Raw genomic sequence first — 20,964 nt, 5'->3', positions numbered from 1 at the left:
TCATGGTATGTATGCTAGAGCATTTTAAGAGCTGAGTACAGAAAAAGTAGCCACACATGCTACGTGCTCAGAGATGGAGTACAAATGTTTAAAACTTCATTGGAAACACAGCCACAATCTTGACTGCGGGATTCTTTCATGACAGTTCTTCAGGCTTACTTACATTCATAAAAGATATGTATGTATTTGTGTGTGTTCAATGTATGCAGGAGAAAATAGCTGGAATTTTTAATTACAAAGCTTAAAGAGGCATTTATACAAAGGACTGGGCTGAAAGGCTTACTTCCTAACAGGTAAGCTTTCTACATGACGGCAGATTCTGAAGTTGACATTCTTTTAAGGCAGCAATCCTATGGCCTCTAGACAGTCGCTAGATGGCCATAGGATATGCTGTTTTCTGGGAAGTGACCTTGGAGCCCATGCTCTGAGGTCGGTTCCCAGAAAAACAACCTCCCCCCACATCTGTGCTGCCTCACAGGCAGTGCGGAGAAGCCCCATCCTCCGCGCTTGGAAGAGGAGCGCGGAGCAGCTGAAAAGGGGTGGGGCTGGGGGTGTTCTGGGGCGGGGAGAGTGGATCTGCATGTATGCCACAACCTATGTGTCATACAGCAGCCTCCTCTCCTACTCACCCCTGCCCCCGTGGCTAGACAGCCGAAATCAGCTGTCTAGCAGAAATAGCAGGGCAGGAGAGGTGCGGAGGGAATGATCCCCCCTATGCTGCTCCTGCCTTGCTTTGGATAGGCAGTCGCCTCCAAGTTCGGAAGCGGACGTCTATCTAGATAGGATTGCGCCCAAAGCAAGCCATCCCCTACATGCAGTTGATAGGGGTTCAGTCCTATGGGAGGATGGTACTGCCAATGCCAGCTTGTAAGGAGCCATGGTAGATCCAGGGAATGCCAGAAATTAAGGAATCATGAGAGCCGGTGTGGTGGTTAGAGTGTTCGACTGGGACTTGGGAGATGTGGGTTCTAGTCCCCACTCGGCCATGAAGCTCACTGGGTGCCTTTGGGCCAGTCACAGACTCTCAGCCCGACCTACCTCACAGGGTTGTCGTGAGAATGAAATGAAGGGGAGGAGGACTATGTAAACCACCTTGGGTTCCTTGCAAGAGAAAAAAAGGTGGGATAAAAATGTAATCATCATCATCCTCATGCTGAAAGGGCCCAGAGTCAATTACTAACTGGGGTCAATGTATCTGGCCTAAAGGAGAGGGATGGCAGACAGGCAGGCTGGCAGGAGCTGAAAAAAAAGTACTGCCAGATAGTCAAGACTAGGGATGTAAGAGAATTTCTCCACGAATCTCGGGGAGGCCGAATGCCAGCGCATTTGGCCCCCCGAAATTGGTGGAGAAACAGTCCGCCCGCCCGCCCCCCCCGGGACGGGACTTACCTTGCTCGAATGTCCCTGGCTAGCGGCAGTGCGGCGGCGGTGCGGCAGCGGCGGCGGCCGGTCTTCTGACCGGCTGCCGCCACCACCATTTCCAAGTTAAAAAAAAAACAACAAACGTGATAGGCTACGTAAAGATTTATGTAGCCTATCATGGCTGACTGCAGGGACGCAAACGGCAACGGCTGTGGCCGCTGCCATTTGCGTCCCGGCAGGACAGAAGGATTCGCAGCCGGAGGGACGGGGCGCCTCCCCCCCGGCCAGAATTTCGGGGGGGAGGGACGGGGCGCCTCCCCCCCAGCCAGAATTTTGAGGGAGAGGGATGGAGCGCCTCCCCCCCACCACGAATCAAGCTTCGGGATCAGGTAAGGGACTTTCGTACATCCCTAGCTCAAGACCAAAACTAGTCTGTTGCTCAGGCAAAGACTTGACTTGGAAGGATTGGTAGCTAAGCCAGGTCAGGAAGAACCAATGAGCTGCCTGGGTGTGGAGCCCTTTTTGGCCTCTACTGTACAGCCTTAAGTGGGTTGAGGGCACCACCACGAAGAAGAAGAGGTTCCTGGTTCAAGTCCCAGCTGATCTGGATAGGTATCAAGGGCTTTCATGTGAATTTCAGTTGGCTCTGTAAAATAATCCCATTTGCAGAAGTCAGTTAACATTTGGGGAATACAATATAATTTAACTGATACTGGAGAAATCTCAAACTCTTAGCAATATGTATTACTATGTATAACAGTGAAAAAGCAACAGATGGTGAAGGGGACTATGCACCAATGTTTAAAACAGCACCATGGTCTGACATATCACTGTGATAATGCAGTGTTTCTTACAGCTAGGTATTTCCATAGTGGAGATCTCATTAATGCTCAGCTAATTTAAGACTGAGTAAATAAATTCATAAGGAATCCTTCTCATTGTTTCATAACCTGCCTTGCTAGGTGCAACAAAAGAGCACACTGATTAAGTTCCTAAGCAGCAGACACAAAAGAAAGCAATTGATTCTGCATATTCTTTCACATACAAGTGTTATAAGTTCCACAATAAGGTATTATTAGCATTATGATGATAATAAGGGGCAATTACCTGCTCTTGGAGCTCTGTTTCCTTACTGCAGAGTGCTTTCAGCTGTACAGAGGAATGAAGAGATTATGGCTGTAACTCAGAAACATATGAGTAGCTGGGTCCCACTGTTGGTTCTGGAAGACAAACACACACCAGGGCAATTAATGCCTGGAGTAGCAACAGGAAAACTCTGTGTTTACAGTATTTGCTTATTGGAATATGATTTATGTCTCCTGTATATAGTCAATGTCAGACACTTGGAGAATGTTGACATATACTGGTAAATTTTATGATCTTAGAAGACTTAGTGGGAAATATCAGAAATGTATGTGTAATTAAGCTTGTCTTTGGAATTTATACACATGGCATGATACATGCCTTTTACTAACAGAAATAGGAATGTGTTGGAACATTTACTGAACCAATGTAACTGGCTTTGAGAAATTTTAGTAAATGTCAGAATTTCATCACATTTCCATCTGGGTCTCTTCAAATCTTAAACATTACCCATAAACGACATCTTAAGAATTGCCCATAAACATTAGTTCATGAGATTTCTGACATACACTGGTGAATATTATTGATCACATTTAGGTGATGATCAGCATTCATCAGTTTATTTCTTAGGTTTTAGACATCCACAAAATGTCATACATTCACTATAACTTATATAAATGTAAACAAACATAACATAAGGAGAAGTACATGCCCAACAGGGCTTGGGGGGCGGGGATAACATTGCAAGTTCTTAGAAGACAGCCTCAGATACTTGGGAGACAGTACCAGACCAGACTCCAGATGGAGCTGAGTGATATTAAATGCATGAGGGCCGGTATCAACCATTTAGAAGCCTGGGTGCCTGAGATTTTTCCAGGTGGGATTCTTCCTTGCTTAATTTTCTGGGTAAAGTTTCCCATCATACAAATTAGCTCAGGTGAACTATTCCAGCTTCATAGCAGTATTGAACAGAGGGAAAGTCACCAAATATCTATCTCATAATGAATGTGTGTGTTTTTACTTTCAGGAGCGACTCCTGATGAGCCTTTTGCCCAGGAATGTTGCCATGGAAATGAAGGAAGATTTCCTGAAGCCACCTGAAAGGATTTTCCATAAGATTTACATTCAAAGGCATGACAATGTTAGGTAGGACTGAGCAAGACTGCAATATAAGTCAAGCCATATGAATGTTTAATATACACACCTAGTGATGTGCAACAGTAGCTGTTTCTGCTAGGAATGTATCCATGCAAAGGGCGGGGTGGTGGCTTTGCTTATAGTTTGTTGTATGGGGTAAGGAAATGAACGAGTGCACGTGCAAGTAGCAATGTGGTAAAGCCATTTGGAGTCAGTAAAACAGATTTTCTAACAGGTCCCACCAACCTGTTGTCATGCTGGAGGCCTTAAGAACGTAAGCAGTGCCCTGCTGGCACAGAGCGAAGGACTATCTAGTCCAGCATTCTATTTACACAGTGGACAGCTGGAGCCTGTGGGAAGCCCACAAGTGGGACAGGAACATAGGAAGCTGCCTTATACCAAGCCAGGCCATTGATCCATCTGGTCCAGTATCATCGGCACTGACTTGCAGTGCATGCAAAGCATGTGCTCTGCCTCTGCTGCTGTGCTACAGCCCCTCCCAACAAAAACATGAGTGCAGCAGCACCCTCTTGCTTGTATTCCCCAGCAAGTGGTGTACAGAGGAAAACTGCCTCTCATATTGGAGATGCCGTATAGCCATCGTGACAAGTAGCCATCGATAGCCTTATCCTCCATAGATAGCTTTGAAGCATGCAAGACGGTGCCCTAGTGAAGCCTCTGCCCCACAGGCTCTTTCTGGAACGAGCCCAGAAACTGGATCCCATGTGTCATTTGGAACAGAAATCACCACTGTTCCCATGCCAAGCATCACTGTGGGACAGCTGGTGCCACCATCCAGTGTTTTGTTTTGTTTTTAGAATTCCAGTCTTTCAGTGGCCATGGTGAATGCTTCCAAATCCCAACAAAACTGTATAATGCAGAGCCTGTTTTACAGATTTCACAGGGTTTTTTTGGCAACCCATAACTGTATTGACATAGTATTTTGGCTCATATATGAAGGCATATAAAGGATTCCTGTTCTTCACAAACAAAATCACCAAACTGGCCCTCATTTTAACTCTGTGGGTAGTGATCATGATGTGCCCCACTTGAATATCAAAGCATCCAAATATTTTCTATGTTAAATACTGATCTCAATATAATACATAGATTCTTAACTAATTTTAATTACTCTTTGATCCTCATAGGATTGTGCTTCTTTCTTCTTTTGCCCCCCACCCAGCTCCTTTTATGAAGGCTATCCCAGGTCGGTTCTGCTGAATTTCACTTTATAGATTGATGGGACTCCCAATTAGAATTATTTGCAGCTGTTGTTTCCTTTCCAAACAGTAAACTCTCTCAGTGGTTTGTTTCTTGATGTCTTTGAACCCAACCCATGATCTTTTGTAGTGCATCTGTGCATTACTTAAATGCAATAGACACAGAGCAAAGAACTACTATAATCGCCTCTGCTCCCAGTGCTAAAGCTATGAAGAGCATGAAAGCCTCTAAGCACCATATCAAAAGAGAAAGATCAAGGAGCTCAAAGCTGACATGAAGCTTGGAAGCAAAATAATTTTCCAAGAAGATATGATATTTTCTTAGGCTGGAATATTTGTATATTTTGATATAATTCTGACTGTGTGGGGTAGATACTTTTCACAAAATTTTGCTTGGAATGATATGCATTAAAATAAATTTGGATTTGAAACATCAGTCTGTGGAAGCTTGCCAAGAGAAAAGATCACATCAGTTCTCCATTTCTAAAAGAAGTGGTGCTGGGACTGAAGCCCCACATGGAAATAGTGGTCCTTAATCCCAATTGTGTAGTTGCTCAATGGTGAGGGAAAGGCACTCTGTGCATGCTTAGAGTCACTTGTAAAATAATCACTTCACATATTCCAGGATTCAGTCTTGTTATTGCAAATAGATCCTAGGGCTGATATGATTTCTGTTTGGACACACACACACGTCATATGGGTTCCTGAGATAATTGATCTTCCAGAGTAGCAGATTAGAGCTTTAGGTAAAAAGACAATCAGTCTAGGAAAATATGGATTTGGTAGCTGGTCCTCTTTTCCTAGCATGCAGACGTGGCAATATAAAAAGCTTCACATGCTGATTTTGCCTGTTATATTGGTGCAAAATACACAGGTACTGTACTAGAAAAATGTTGCCAGCTGTAGCTTCCACCCTAAGCATAGTTGTATAGGGAGTAAGTAGGAATGCCTCTCTCTTTTTTTTTTTGCTTTGTTTTGTTAATATTATTAGATTTTTTTTCATTTTCCAGTACAATATGAACAGTAAATCCTCCTCCTGCCTGCTCCCATTCCCCATTGCATCTTTTTTTGGCCCTGTTTCCATGATTTAACAGTAGCCCGACATGTCAAAATTAAGAAGGTGAAGCTTTTCTTAGTGCGGAGTCACAGGTTGAGTTTCACTTGCTTAATTTTTCATGTCCAGCTGCTGTTAAACACACAGAAGCAGGGCCAGTAAAGACATGCTTGCAACTCTAAGAGGAAGTCCCATTGCACTCACTGGGCTTTATTTCTGAGTCAACAGGATGCCAGCTGAGGATAACACATCATGCATCCAATGAAGTAGATTCTAGTCCATGAAAGCTTATGTCATAATAAATGTGTTGAGAGCAATCCTGTGCCCCATACACAGAGTTTGGGGGGCCATAGGATACTTCAGACACTGCTCCAACCTCAGACCCAGAAGTCCGAGCTCCCTGCCCCCGCCCCCTCACAGCCAGTGTGGAGAGAATTTGCACTGGATGCCTCTCCAAGGTCACAAAGACAACCTCAGAGAGGACAGAAAGGGACATTCCTGTGGGTGGGGAGGGGGCTGGAGAAGTGGGGATACAAGCTATCCCCAGCCTCCTTCCCTCCCCCTCCCCGATGCCTCAGCTAGACAGGCAAAATCACCCATCTAGCTAAAATGCAGAGTGGGGAGAGCATGGAGGCAAAGCTCGCCTCCACCGCTCCTCACACTCTGTGTTGGATGACTGTAAGTCTCTGAGTTTGGAGGCTTACGGCCATCCCCATAGGATTGTGCCCTAAGTCAGGTGCCAGAAGACTAAGCCACTCACTTGCTCACCTAGGAACAAATACAATGCCAAAAGTAAAATCATGTGGAACAAACGGTTTCCACGGGGACACAGAGATGTGTTTGTAAACAGTGTGGAGTAGATTCTCTGGAAGAATTTTTTTCAATTGATCTTGATAAGTTGGTTCCTCAACTTTAAAAACCACTCCAGTATCCTTGGTAATCTTCAACATTAGCATGTGAGTTATACAGCTGGGATTTTAACAGAGGCAACAACAATGAACAAATAATAAATTACACAAAATTGTATCTCAATAGTTGAAAGGCTAAAACTAGAAAGATGTGATTATTTTCACAATGTGTGCATGGTGAACTTTATTAACCTCTCTGCAGGGCTTCTTTGCCTCTGCTTATAAAGCATTGGGTTCATTGTGCATATTTTAAAAATGTGTTATCTCAGATTTGCCCTCATCAGGGAACTTTTGTTAAAGAAAACAAAGAGGTTTGATCTCTTAGGGCTAGAACTACATGTTATAACACTGTAATGTTTGCTCAGGGCTTGCTTCTGCTCTACAGAACATCCTTGCCAAGGAAAGATTTGTAGCATAGAAGTATCAGGTGAGAGGGAGTGCTTAACCCTTCTATTCCCTGCTTTACCCCTGAAATCCCTTTCCATTATTTCCCCTATGGGGTTGCAGACATGTGTTGGCAAGGTAAACAGGGGTTTGGAACCCAATGGGGCAAAAATGACTGGAGGTAGGATCAGGTAAAGGTGGCAGGCAGGGGAAGGGTTAAGCAGCCTCCATTGCTGTTTCTCTGCTGCAGATCACCCCCTTCCTTGGATTCTTTGAAGTGGGGAAGAGGCTGTCAGCTAAAGCTGCACATCATAATGTGTAGCTGGGCCCTTAGTCAGCAAACCCAACTGTTGTTTGTCCAAGTGTCCTACAAACCTATCTCTGCAGCCTGGAGTGCTACTATTCAGCATTACAGGCAACCCTCCTGCTGACACAGTCTTTTATCAGGTGTTAGGGTCTTGGATAAAACTGCTGAGGTCTTGCTGATGAACTGAGGCAGCTGTGGCTCATTTGTCCCTCAAAGATGTGAAGTGAGACTAGGCCTCTGAGGGAGAGGGAGCAGATGTGGCTTAAGCAGAGAATTTTGTGTGTGTGTGTGAGAGAGAGGGAGAGAGAGAGAGAGAGGATGTGCGTGCGCAAGAGAGAGAGAGATGCATGTTCAAGGAGATAGTGGTGACAGAGGTTGTTATTAGTGGGGGGAGGGGGTAAACATTCAAAAATGCAAGGAGGCAGAGGTTTTGATATCAGTTGGATTGCAAACCCTTGTGAATGTTTAAAGCCTAATTCTCAAAGTTCTCTTTTTATGCAAACCCTCTTAGCTTTAGATGACAGCAGGATAGTAAGAGGAGAGCCAGTGTGGTGTAGTGGGTAGAGTGCTGGACTGGGAGTCGGGAGATCTGGGTTCTAGTCTTCGCTCAGCCACGGAAGCTCACTGGGCGACTTTGGGCCAGTCACAGACTCTCAACCCAACCTACCTCACAGGGTTGTTGTTGTGAGGATAAAATGGGGAGGAGGAAGATTATGTACACCACCTTGGGTTTCTTAAGGAGGCAAAAAGGTGGGATATAAATAAATAAATAAGAAAGAAAGAAAGAAAGAAAGAAAGAAAGAGGTCAAGGCCTTCATACATTAGCTCCATTTAAGCAATGCTCAAATTGCAGGGGGTCCTGCCTGCCCCACAACCATTTGTGAGAGGATGTGAAAACAAAGTCCAAATTCCTAAAAACTCACATCTAAGCAGATATGTTGGCTATGTTTGGCTTGGAAATGGCCTTTGTGGATGCGTAAAGCCCACCCAAAATGAAAGGCAAGCTTTAGAGGCCTCAAATACTTCTCTGGCTTGGATGAAAATCCAGACTGGAGAATAAATCTTGTCTTCCCTACCCCTGTCTCCATCACTCTCCCAAAAGCCATCCCTGCCACCACCATCCCAAGTATACAAGCCCTTTCCTTGCCTTAAATAGGTTGCGTCGGATAGCAGCAAAAGGCCAGTGTAAGGTTGGAGGAGGGTGTTCCCGGTACTTTCATCAGTCTGCTCCTATGTAAATGATTGAGGACAAAAAGTTAAGTAAAGAGGATTCCATTTGTGCTCGTCCTTAAATTTCACCCATGATCCTGTACAGAAATCTCTTAGGATAAGAAGAGCTGTTACTCACTGGTAAAGTGTCTATCTCCTCCTTTGTTTTTGCAGCATATTGTTTGCAGACATTGTGGGATTCACCAGCTTGGCATCGCAATGTACTGCTCAAGAACTAGTGAAGCTTCTGAATGAACTCTTTGGGAAGTTTGATGAATTAGCTACAGTAAGCCTGCCTTTTTTGCCTTTCAAATTTAATTTGAATTGATTTGTGAATGATGTCTAGGGTGTGTGTCGGTGAGAGGAATTATACTTAGTTGAGACATGAAATAGACTGATTGCTAATCCTGTTCCCACTATAAGGTCCATAAATCATCACACATTCCTAAAGCTTCTGTTAAATGATTTATAATATTGTGTTTAAGCAGTCCATTGGAAGTGTAAAATATAAGTGATAAGAAAAAGAAACCAGAGCTGGCATTTGAAGAATAATTCATCACCAGTTGTCGCATCATCATTAGTTTCAGAAGGAGATGTTTACACAATGCAATAACTATTAAAAACTAGTTTTACATTATGCATAGAAGTATGAACATTGTACGTATAGTGTAAGCACTATGCAGAACATAGATGTGCCAGATATTGAGCACTCAGTCAAGATAGACAGGGTCACTGTTGGTGGGTAGCTATTTTGCCTGGATGAATGATGTTCAGCCTGTTCTGGAAGGGGTTGCACTCCCCTTAAAGGATCAGTTTGGGGGTGCTCTTAGATCCAGCACTGTCATTGGAGGCACAGGTGGCCTTGGTGGCGTGGAGCACTTTTTATCAGCTTAGGCTGATATATCACCTATGATCCTACCTGGACGGAGATGGCCTAGCTATAGTTATCCACACTCGCATAAACTCTCATTTGGATTACTGCAATACATTATACGTGGGGCAGCCTTTAAAAATAGTCCAAAAACTTCAACTGGTCCAAAACAGGGCAGTGAGATTGTTATTAGGGACCAGTCATTGTGATCATATTATGCCAATGCTTTATGATCTGCACTGGCTGCCGGTACATTTTCAGGCTGAATTCAGAGTACTGGTATCAAACTGCAAAGCCCTAAATGGCTTGGGGCCAGATTACCTGAATGCTCATCTCCTTTCATATATACCTGCCCAGATCCTAAGATTATCCTCCTCCAGGTGCCCCTGCTAATGAGGTGGGGTGGGTGGCTACTAAGGAGAGGGCCTTTTCAGTGGTGTCACCCCATTTGTGGAATGGCCTCTCCAGAAAGGCTTGCCTCGTGCCTTCTTTATGGTCCTTTTGGTTCCAGGTAAAGATCTCTTTACCTGGAAGATTTTTTTTTTGGAAGGCTGTGGCTTAGTGGTTAAGACGCTGAACTGCAGACTGGAAGGTCGGCAGGTCAGCAGTTCAAGACCCGAGTGCTGCATGACGGAGAGAGCTCCCGTCTTCAGTCCCAGCTTCTGCCAACCTAGCAGTTCGAAAGCAAGAAATTGCAAGTAGATAAATAGGTACCGCCTCGGCGGGAAAGGTAACAGCGTTCCGTGCACCTCGGTGTTCAGTCATGCCAGCCACATGACCACGGAAGCGTCTTCGGACAGCGCTGGCTCTTTGGCTTAGAAACGGGGATGAGCACCGCACCCTAGAGTCGGACACGACTGGTTGGGGACACCTTTACCTTTAAAGATCTCTTTATATGCCCAGGCTTTTTAGCCCTTCACATGGAGAACTCCTGACCTGTGAATTTTAAAAATTGTGTTAGTGCATTTTTAGATCATTGCATTGCTGCCAGCTTTTATCTTGGGTAATACTTTGGTTTTATTCTGTTTTAAATGTATGTTTTTTTATATTATGTTTCACTATGCTATTGTATTTTATGGTTTTAAGCTTTGTCTTGTAAACCACCCAGAGAGCTTCAGCTAATGGGCAGGATAGAAATGTCAATATAGCAGAGCTTCCAAGTGTATTGAGCTCTGTGGAAGATCTTCTCTAAGGAATCTTTTAGAGTTGGACCAGACTCAAGGGCAGGTCAACAGTTCAGGCTAGGAGCACCAAAAATACAATGACTACTTGGGTAGGGATGTACGAATTGTGTACCTTCAGTGCCACTTGACTTCCGCAGTTTGCGGCCAGTGCTCTGTTCTGCCGTTCACAAGCCCCTGGAATTCTCTTTTTTTTCCGCTCCAAAAATTATGATGATAAATCTGTACCAAAAACCATAATTCCATTGTCCAGCCATCTCCGTGAGTCCACACAACATCCGTAAGAATTGCTATTTTTCGTAAATATTTACATTTTTAAAAAAAAATTGAAATCCTCCATCTCCATTTACTTTCAGTTAAAACACTTCCTCTTCCTAGGGGCTTCCCAAAAGATGTGTGCCTGAGGGATAAACTCTTTGTTTAAAGCAACGCCGTTTTAAAGAAAGAAAAAACGTTTTAAAATGACGATGCTGGTCCTGGAGCGGCATGGTCATTTTAAAAGGTTTTTCATTTCTTTAAAACAGCGTTGCTTTAAACAAAGAGTTTATTGCTCAGGTACGCCTAAGACAGGCTTCTTTTGGGAAGCCCCTAGGAAGAGGAAGTGTTTTGGCTGAAAGTAAATGGAGATGGAGGATTTCAATTAAAAAAGAACACCCATAAACAAGGCGTGAGCACAATTAATTTTTTTTAAAAAAACTTATGTATTTATTATCGTAATATACTGCACTGCATTTCTATTTACGAAAATTCCGCGACTCTTTGTGGATGATGAAAAAAAAAGCCGCATGACTGCTGGCTCCGCAGGACCTCGTGGTGCCGTTCTGCAGAGGATTCTGTGGCACGGACTGAAAGGAATTCAATCCCATTTTAGTCCGTGGTGGAATTCTCTGACATCCCTAGACTTGGGGCATACCCAGGATGGCATAAAACAAAGGATTCACTAGCTTGTCTCCTAGAATGAATAGGAACTTTCCACAGCTTCCTGGCTGCTTGGTTAAATTTGGCTGGCTGAGCAAGCATGACAAAAGCTAGAGTTCCATGGGACAAGCAGGTTGTTGTTGTTGTTCAGTCGTTCAGTCGTGTCCGACTCTTCGTGACCCCATGGACCATAGCACGCCAGGCCTTCCTGTCCTGCGCTCTCTCCCGGAGCGTGCTCAAGTTCATATTCATTGCATCGGTGATGCTATCTAGCCATCTCATCCTCTGCCGTCCCCTTCTCCTTTTGCCTTCAGTCTTTCCCAGCATCAGGGTCTTTTCCAGGGAGTTTTCTCTTCGCATTAGGTGGCCAAAATATTGGAGCTTCAGCTTCATTATCTGTCCTTCCAATGAGCACTCAGGGTTGATTTCCTTGAGGATGGACTGATTTGACCTCCTTGCAGTCCAGGGGACTCGTAAGAGTCTTCTCCAGCACCACAGTTCGAAAGCATCAATTCTTCGGCGCTCAGCCTTCCTTATAGTCCAGCTCTCACAGCCATACATTACTACTGGGAAAACCATAGCTTTGATTAGACGGACCTTTGTTGGCAAGGTGATGTCTCTGCTTCTTACTATGCTGTCTAGGTTTGCCATAGCTTTCCTCCCAAGGAGCAAGCGTCTTTGAATTTCATGGCTACAGTCACCGTCTGCGGTGATCTTGGAGCCCAAGAAAGTAAAATCTGTCACTGCTTCCATTTCTTCCCCTTCTATATGCCAGGAAGTGATAGGGCCAGATGCCATGATCTTAGTTTTTTTAATGTTGAGTTTCAAACCAGCTTTTGCACTCTCCTCTTTCACCCTCAGCAAGAGGCTCTTGAGATCCTCTTCGCTTTCTGCCATTAGGGTGGTATCGTCTGCATATCGGAGGTTGTTGATAATTCTCCCGGCAATCTTAATTCCGACCTCTGATTCATCCAACCCGGCATTTCTCATGATGTACTCTGCATATAAGTTAAATAAGCAGGGTGACAATATGCAGCCTTGTCGTACTCCTTTCCCAATTTTGAACCAATCGGTTGTTCCATGTCTGGTTCTTACTGTTGCTTCTTGACCCTCGTACAGGTTTCTCAGGAGACAGGTAAGGTGGTCTGGTACTCCCATCACTTTAAGAATTTGCCAGAGTTTGTTGTGATCCACACAATCAAAGGCTTTAGCGTAGTCAATGAAGCAGAAATAGACATTTTTCTGGAATTCTCTTGCTTTCTCCATGATGCAGCGAATGTTGGCGATTTGATCTCTAGTTCCTCTGCCTCTTCGAAACCCAGCTTGTACTTCCGGTAGTTCTCGGTTCGCATACTGCTGAAGCCTAGCTTGTAGGATTTTGAGCATCACCTTGCTGGCATGTGAAATGAGCGCAATTGTGCGGTAGTTTGAACACTCTTTGGCGTTGTCCTTCTTTGGAATTGGAATGTAAACTGACCTTTTCCAGTCTTGTGGCCACTGTTGAGTGTTCCAGATTTGTTGGCATATTGAATGCAGCACTTTAACAGCATCATCTTTTAGGATTTTAAATAGCTCAGCTGGAATACTGTCATCTCCGCTAGCTTTGTTGTTACTAATGCTTCCTAAGGCCCACTTGACTTCACTCTCTAGGATGTCCGGCTCAAGTTCAGTGACCGCACTATCATGGCTATCAGGGACATTCAGATCTTTCCTGTATAGTTCTTCTGTGTATTCTTGCCACCTCTTCTTAATCTCATCTGCTTCTGTTAGGTCCCTGCCTTCTTTGTCCTTTATCATGCCCGTCTTTGCACAAAACGTTCCCTTGAGATCTCCAATTTTCTTGAAGAGATCTCTAGTCTTTCCCATTCTGTTGTTTTCCTCGATTTCTTTGCATTGTTCATTTAAGAAGGCCTTCTTGTCTCTCCTTGCTATTCTCTGGAACTCTGCATTCAGTTGGGTATATCTTCCCCTTTCTCCCTTGCTTTTCGCTTCCCTTCTTTCCTCAGCTACTTGTAAAGCCTCATCAGACAGCCACTTGGCTTTCTTGCATTTCTTTTTCTTTGGGACGGATTTCGTTGCTGCCTCCTGAACAATGTTACGGACCTCCGTCCATAGTTCCTCAGGCACTCTGTCTATCATGTCTAATCCCTGAAATCTATTCCTCACCTCCACTGTATATTCATCAGGGATATGATTTAGGTCATACCTGAATGGTTTAGTGGTTTTCCCCACGTTCTTCAATTTAAGCCGAAATTTTGCAAGAAGCAGCTCATGATCTGAGCCACAGTCAGCTCCAGGTCTTGTTTTGACTGACTGTATGGAGCTTCTCCATCTTTGGCTGCAAAGGACATAATCAATCTGATTTCGATATTGACCATCTGGTGACGTCCATGTGTAGAGTCGCCTCTTGTGCTGTTGGAAAAGAGTGTTTGCTATAATCAGCATGTTCTCTTGGCAAAACTCTATTAGCTTTTGTCCTGCTTCATTTTGTACACCAAGGCCATGCCTGCATGTTATCCCGGTGATTTCTTGACTTCCTACTTTAGCATTCCAATCCCCTATGATGAAGAGGACATCTTTTTTTGGTGTTAGTTCTAGAAGGTGTTGTAGGTCTTCATAGAACCGATCAACCTCAGCTTCTTCGGCCTCAGTGGTTGGGGCATAGACTTGAATTACTGTGATGTTGAATGGTTTGCCTTGGATTTGTACTGAGATCATTCTATCATTTTTAAGATTGTACCCCAGTACTGCTTTTCCCACCCTTTTGTTGACTATGAGCGCTACTCCATTTCTTCTAAGGGATTCTTGCCCACAATAGTAGATACGATGGTCACCTGAATTAAATTTGCCCATGCCTGTCCATTTTAGTTCGCTGATTCCCAAGATGTCGATGTTCAATCTTGCCATCTCCTGTTTGACCACCTCCAGCTTACCTTGATTCATTGATCTGACATTCCAGGTTCCTAAACAATATTGTTCTTTACAGCATCGGATTTTCTTTTCACCACCAGACACATCCACAGCTGAGTGTCCTTTCGGCTTTGGCCCAGCCGCTTCACTCTTTCTGGCGCTACTTGGAAATACCCTCTGCTCTTCCCCAGTAGCATATTGGACACCTTCCGACCTGAGGGGCTCATCTTCCGGCGTCATCTCTTTTAGCCTTGTGATACGTTCCATGGGGTTTTCTTGGCAAGAATACTGGAGTGGGTTGCCATTTCCTTCTCCAGTGGACCACATTTTGTCAGAACTCTCTGCCATGACCTGTCCGTCTTGGGTGGCCCTGCACGGCATAGCTTATGGCTTCACTGAGTTACGCAAGCCCCTTCGCCACAACAAGGCAGTGATCCAAGCAGGTAGAGGTTCACAAAACTAAAGAGAGACCACCCCATCTTTCAAGAATGCATTAATGACCTCTTGGATCCACCCACTGAATTCCTATGGCTAGTTGTAATATGCCAAGATGGGCAAGGGTTGAGCACACAGTTTACAGGCCAAACTTCTGCAAGCACCTTGTCCACTTCTCCAATCTGTAAGAAATGAAACTGATCCCATAGAACTGCACCAGTCAGTGCCCTAGAGATTGCTGCAATGGTGGTGTCAAGTTCAGTATGGATAAGGACAATTTGGCCTTCAAAATGTCTTGCAAACTTGTCATAGCAGGCCTCTGCATGTCCTAGAATTTCTCCTACTGTACTGAGTATAGTTGAAGCACATAGATGCCATTTAAACATTACATACAAGGCACCTAGGTAACCAAGACCTTGAGGCAGATATTGCTGAGCCAGGTCTTTAGCTGGGCATGATTGCACTGCAATACTGCAAATGTATAGAAGGGGATATTTTTTATCTGAGGGGCATTCCAATGTGATCCCCCCTGCATTTTGTAGTGGAATTATTTTAAGAGGTCTGTACTGTATGTGATTTTTCTGAATATGCATTTTGGCTTTAAAGCTACAACAGAAGGGCACGTGGATATATTGATCCACATGAATAGTTCCACTGAGAGCAAAAAGAAGTTCAAAGTTACAGATACAGTTTAGCATGCCCTTCTCTCTAGCTCCAGCCCAAAGTTCCTTCTGCTTTTGTGAACCTCCCTTTCTGATTGGTTTCAGTTCAGGGGCAACGCTGCTTGTAAACAGAACTGCCCTCAAGACTGATTCCAGTGTGTGAGTCTACATAGATGTATATGAGAGCCTCTGTGCGCATTGGAAGCCTTTAGGTTTGACAGTCTGCTTTTTCACTGCATGTGTGTTAATTGGCTCATCTTTGTGTACAATGTCATGATTTGATCTCTTTGTGGGATTTTAAAATGAAGGTTATATAGAACCACCTTCAGGATATAAAACTTTATCACTTTCCCCCTTTTAACGTAATGTGGAATGCTGATCCAATTTTTAGCATTCAGTGCTAGCTGCTTCTGTAATGCAAAAAGAGAGAGAGATGAGGACAGGTAAAAACTTTTTGTCCCTCCTTCTCTCTTGCTGAAGCAAAGACAGTACTGTAATCATGTATCTCATACTTTGATTTTTAAAAATGTAGTGCTTCTTCACAAGGTGCCTAGTTTGCTGATTAGAACAGCTACTTGGATATATTTTATTAGTCCAAAAACATAGGCTGTGCTGGGTAAATTAGGCATGTGAATGAGTGCGAACAACATGGAAAGAATAATTGGCAGGGAGTATTTAGGGGCTGTGATCTGTGGAGGTGGTGGTGGTGGTGATGATTATTATACCTGAAGTTTTCTAGGTGCAGCACAAAGATTAAAAGCAAACATAGTCCCTGCCCTCAGTTCTACAATCTAATATACACAATACAAAAGGAAAATGGGATGAGGAGGAGACAGGAAAACAAGTACATTCAGACATTAATTCTTCATAAAGTTATATAATATACATAATAATATTTTAATGCAGCGTTGACCGATGAAGGTTCTGGGGAAATGATGATATAAAATGGTTGTGTGTGCTCTGCATAGGTCGTCCTCGGAAAGGAATGTCACCTGAAAATGATGGGAGCGTTTGGATAGCACTTGGTAAAATAAATGTCTCCTCTCACAGCAACGGATTCAAATAATTCTTCACAGATATTTGCAAGATATTTGCAAACATTACAATAATTATGAACTTCCTTGAGAACTATATTCTGCATGGGGAAATTAGCTACATTCTCCACAAGGCTGGTTCTTGAGGCCCAAAATGAGCCCCCAAAATGACATGTGTAGACACACAGTTCATTCTGCAGGGGGAGGGGTGCATTGAGATGATAGCACAAGGAGGAGGGGATTAGGCAATGCAGAGTCCCTAACACTCATGGGAGTAGGAGAAGGAAGGGGATACAAGGGCAGGGTAAGCACTGGGAGTAGAGCAGTGAGGTCTACCTGGAGCTTGTAACAATCACACTCTCCCTGGCCTTATGTCCTATGAGATTTTTCCTTCAGCCCTTTTTTTATTAGCCTCTAGTCTCTCTTACATTCCTTTTTCTCAGAATTCATGCCTTTTCCACCTACTATTCTCTATGTTTGGTCCAGAACCTATTCTCTTTTCCCCCAGCCACTCGGGTCCAAAGAAGATGGGATACACAGCTGTAACTTTCTCCTGACATTCCACCCCTTCTCCTGCAAAACAGCCTCAGGAGGCTGCCCATGTGAGTGGAGGAATGGCAGGGTAAGGGCTGCTTAGCCCTTCCTTCTCTGGCAGCTTCCCTCTTTAAAATTACCACCACCATCCAAAGGAGCTTTTCTTGTTGAGGGGAGAAAGATGTGGATATCCTGCAAGACAAGCCGTCTCTTTTATTATTTTTGTCTCAGTTACATCTATAGAGACATAAAGGACTGCCTTCTTGTTCAGAGAATCCCCGCTCTAAACCAATGTGCATAATCTTATGTGCTTGTGTGCATAATCTTTTGCTCTAGCAGATGCAGATTATAGTCTAACTATATATACCACTGTGATTCAACAGCTCCATTGTATTACTTTATTATAAAGTTCTGCATATTATGCTTCTCTCTGTGAACTCTGAAACACTTTGGGTTGCAGGCAGGCCTTTACATATGCATGGCAAAGTACTGGAAGATGTGGGTAGTATTTTTCATTTCTCTCTTACCACAAATACATTCTGCCTTGTCCATGTTATAGTTTTTATCAGGGATTTGGCGTCCTCATCCACTCAGACATACTTGCATCGGCTTGGCTAGATAGATAGCTATCCAACATTAGAGTTGTGGCACCAAATTCACATGGAGTGTTTATCCTGCTACTGAGATTGGTTACTCATGGAAGTTTGCCAGTCCTTTAGATGACGTTGTCAAGCTCCAGGGCATCTTCTGCACTAAATGATCTTCATTCAATTTTTTAAAACATCAGAGACAATGGGCCGATCTACATTACGCCCGCTATCGCAATGAATTGGGTGTCCCGTCGGGTTAAACACTCTCTTCTTAAAACGTTATTATTCACACTCACCCATTTTCCCCATTGCAGTGCTTCATCGAATGCGCAAGCTTGGTTCACACTCAAGCGCTGTGCTGTTTTCCTGCGCGCGCTTGTCTGATCTCGGATGCTAATTCACACAAGGGGAACCACAGGAAGACTCTGAACTTATGGGCTATGGAGAGATCCTCCCTCTTTCCCTTGGATCCTTGGGACGCGACCGTTGTTTGAGCGCCAAACGAGCGGTACGCCTCCTTTCGGCGCCCTCCATCTGTCATCACTCCCTGCATCTGCGCCAAGCGTCCAGCAAGCCCCCCTCCAGCGCTGTCTCACTGCCAGGGTCACTATCTATCCCAGGAATGCTGGCAGGAGGAATCTCTGCCAGCTGCTGTGCCTGTGAGATATGAGCGAGCTCCTCTCCCACGGATTGCTGTTCCTCCTCAGAATCAGAACTGTTCTGGGGCTCTATGGGCTCAGCTTCCACCCTGACACCATCGAGAGCTGTGATTGGACAGGAAGGAAATACAAACACTGCCGCATATGGACAGGTGGGGGAGGGGACTATGACTGGATACGGTAGTGAAGGCGGAAAATCAGAGCACATTAAGGGGAAATACCGGGATATTAGGGTATTGAAAGCGGGAGCACAAAAGTGGGAAATTCCAGTTCCAGTTTGAGGCGGCTACTGCATAGTGTGAAAGGCGGGCTGTGAAACCTCATTGGAAGCAAAAAAAGGTGGTAAGTGTAGATCCAGCCAATGAGCTATCAAATTACTGCGCTTGAGTTCCGCTTGAATTCCCTCATGCAAAGAGAAAAGCCTACAATAAGAGGAGCTAGACCAATGAAACATATGGAGGACTCAGATAAGGGGGAAATGAGGGGAAGGAAGCATGTGTAAAGGGAGTCTGTCATGATCCTGCATTTAAAATGGAAGCAGAAAGCCCCGTTTTAAATGCGGGATTTTAGGCCAGTGTAGAGATCCTCCTAGTAATTTATGGTGGAACATTTTATACTGGAATAAGATTTGTTGTGCTTTCCTGTTACTCTTCCCGTTTTTGTAAAAAGTATTTCTTTTTTAGAAGCTTGCATTCAATATCATTGCAACAATCATGCCTCCATTACTCAGCTAAATTGAACTCAGTGGGGTTTTGCAGGGAGTTCAGCCTGACGCTTTTTATATGCAAGAGGAAATGGCATGAAAGGTAACTAGTCTAAATTTTTCAAATTAGTTCTGCAGTCAGTACATTCCAGGAAGGGGGATTCCTATAGAAAACAGCCTGGGGCTTATAAAGTGAAAGTTTGACCACTAAACCTTACAAGTACATCTGTAAAGTAGAATAGCAACTCTAGCAACTCACAGTAAGAAAAATGTGCATCAGCTTTTCCCAACCTGGCACTCTCCAGATGTGTTGGACTACAAACTCAGGGCAGCCATTGATGCCAAGCTGGGGAAGGGTATTCCTGAAATCTCTTAAGACATTTAAAAAAATATTGATATTGTTTGTTGTGATTTTATTATTTTACTTGTAAGCCGTGGTGTATAAATATAATAAATAAAAATAATACCAACAGTAAGTTGCCAGGGCTGCACCAGAAAATAGGATCTATCCCTGGTAAACAGGGACAATTGAGACCTTTCAAATGTTTTGAATGGTTTTTAATAGCTGAAGATAGCTGTAATGTAAGCAGGCCAAGCAGGCACTAATATTGCAGGATTTTATAGTAAACATTTCACACTGTTTTAGATACAGTTTTATCTTAGAGATACTGTAATCCTCTTTGAACTTTCAGAAATGGATTGGATAGAAAATTACCAACTGATGCTGCAGCTCTATGTACACTTACTTGGCAGAAAGTCCCAATGAACTTAAAGGGACTTACTTCTGAGTAGACACATGTGGGATTGCACTGTAAGTGACTTCTCCTAAAATTTATGTGGATTACTGGGGAGCTTTAAATATCCCTTTTTTTATTCTTGCATCCACTTGGTATGAAGTAGCTGGATAATGCTGTCCTCACAAAGATGAGTGCTAGTCATGATGGTTATGTAATATCTCCAGTATCAGAGACAGTATGCTGGGGAACATAAAAATTTTGAAAAGTCAAGAACTCTCTTGACTTTTCAGAAAGAAGACACAACTCTTTAATTTAGTCTTTTAAATTATGAACAGTGGTTTTAGGGCACGATCCTAAGTAGATAGGCAGCCGCCTCCGACCTTGGAAGCGACCACCTATCCAAAGCAAGGCAGGAGAGGCACGGGGGGAACGTTCCCGCCACGCCTCTCCTGCCTTGCTGTTTTTCACTAGACAGCCGTTTCCAGTTGTTGAGCAGTGAGGGGGCCAACTGGGAGAGGAAGCTGCCTTATGACACATAGGATGTGTCGTACATGCAGCTCTGCTCTCCCCTCCCCAGAACGCCCCCAGCCCCTCCCCTTTTCAGTCACGCCGCGCTCTTCTTCCAAGTGTGGAGGACGAGGCTGCCTCTGAGGCAGCGCGGACAAGGGGGGAGGTCGGGTTTCCAGGAACCAACCTCGGAGCGTGGGCTCCAAGGTCGGTTCCCAGAATTGAGCATATCCTATGGCCTGCTAGACAGTGTCTACTGGCCATAGGATTGCCCCCTTGATGTGGTTTTAATTTGGTTTTATTGTTTTTATTTGAATTGTTGTACATGACCTTGGTGACATTTGTGGAAAAGTGGTAAATAAATAAATAAATCTGTTTAGCCACTGTGGGCACAGAATGCTGAACTAGATAGGCCTTTGGTCTGGTTCAGCATAGCTCGTCTTATGTTCTTACAGCGGAAATCTCTGCAGTGATTTTTAATACACTGCGAGACTTCTCAGGTGGTGTAGCTCCTTAGGGAGTTCATGCAGAAAGCTTAGAAATGTTTCCTTTTATTATA

General features: G+C 44.0%; 1 protein-coding gene across 5 annotated transcripts in view; it reads left to right on the top strand.

Annotated features, from left to right (window-relative positions):
• The window catches only part of ADCY1 (adenylate cyclase 1), a 221,259-nt gene that overhangs the window by 111,035 nt on the left and 89,260 nt on the right, over nucleotides 1-20,964 (top strand). For 4 of the 5 annotated variants that reach the window (XM_084857743.1, XM_084857742.1, XM_084857745.1 and 1 more), the window contains 2 exons: nucleotides 3,473-3,591; nucleotides 8,839-8,950. The exons of the other annotated variant lie outside the window; for it this stretch is intronic. In XM_084857743.1, coding sequence (XP_084713869.1) covers nucleotides 3,473-3,591; nucleotides 8,839-8,950 — 231 coding nt within the window. The remainder of the gene's footprint in view (nucleotides 1-3,472; nucleotides 3,592-8,838; nucleotides 8,951-20,964) is intronic. 5 annotated transcript variants of the gene reach the window in all.

This window comes from Heloderma suspectum, chromosome 5 (genome assembly GCF_057233095.1).
Source record: "Heloderma suspectum isolate Gila_16-S chromosome 5, 16-S_ref, whole genome shotgun sequence".
Classification (NCBI taxonomy): Eukaryota; Metazoa; Chordata; class Lepidosauria; order Squamata; family Helodermatidae; genus Heloderma; species Heloderma suspectum.
Note: the sequence above shows the minus strand (reverse complement) of the source record. Positions and strands in the feature narration are given on the sequence as shown.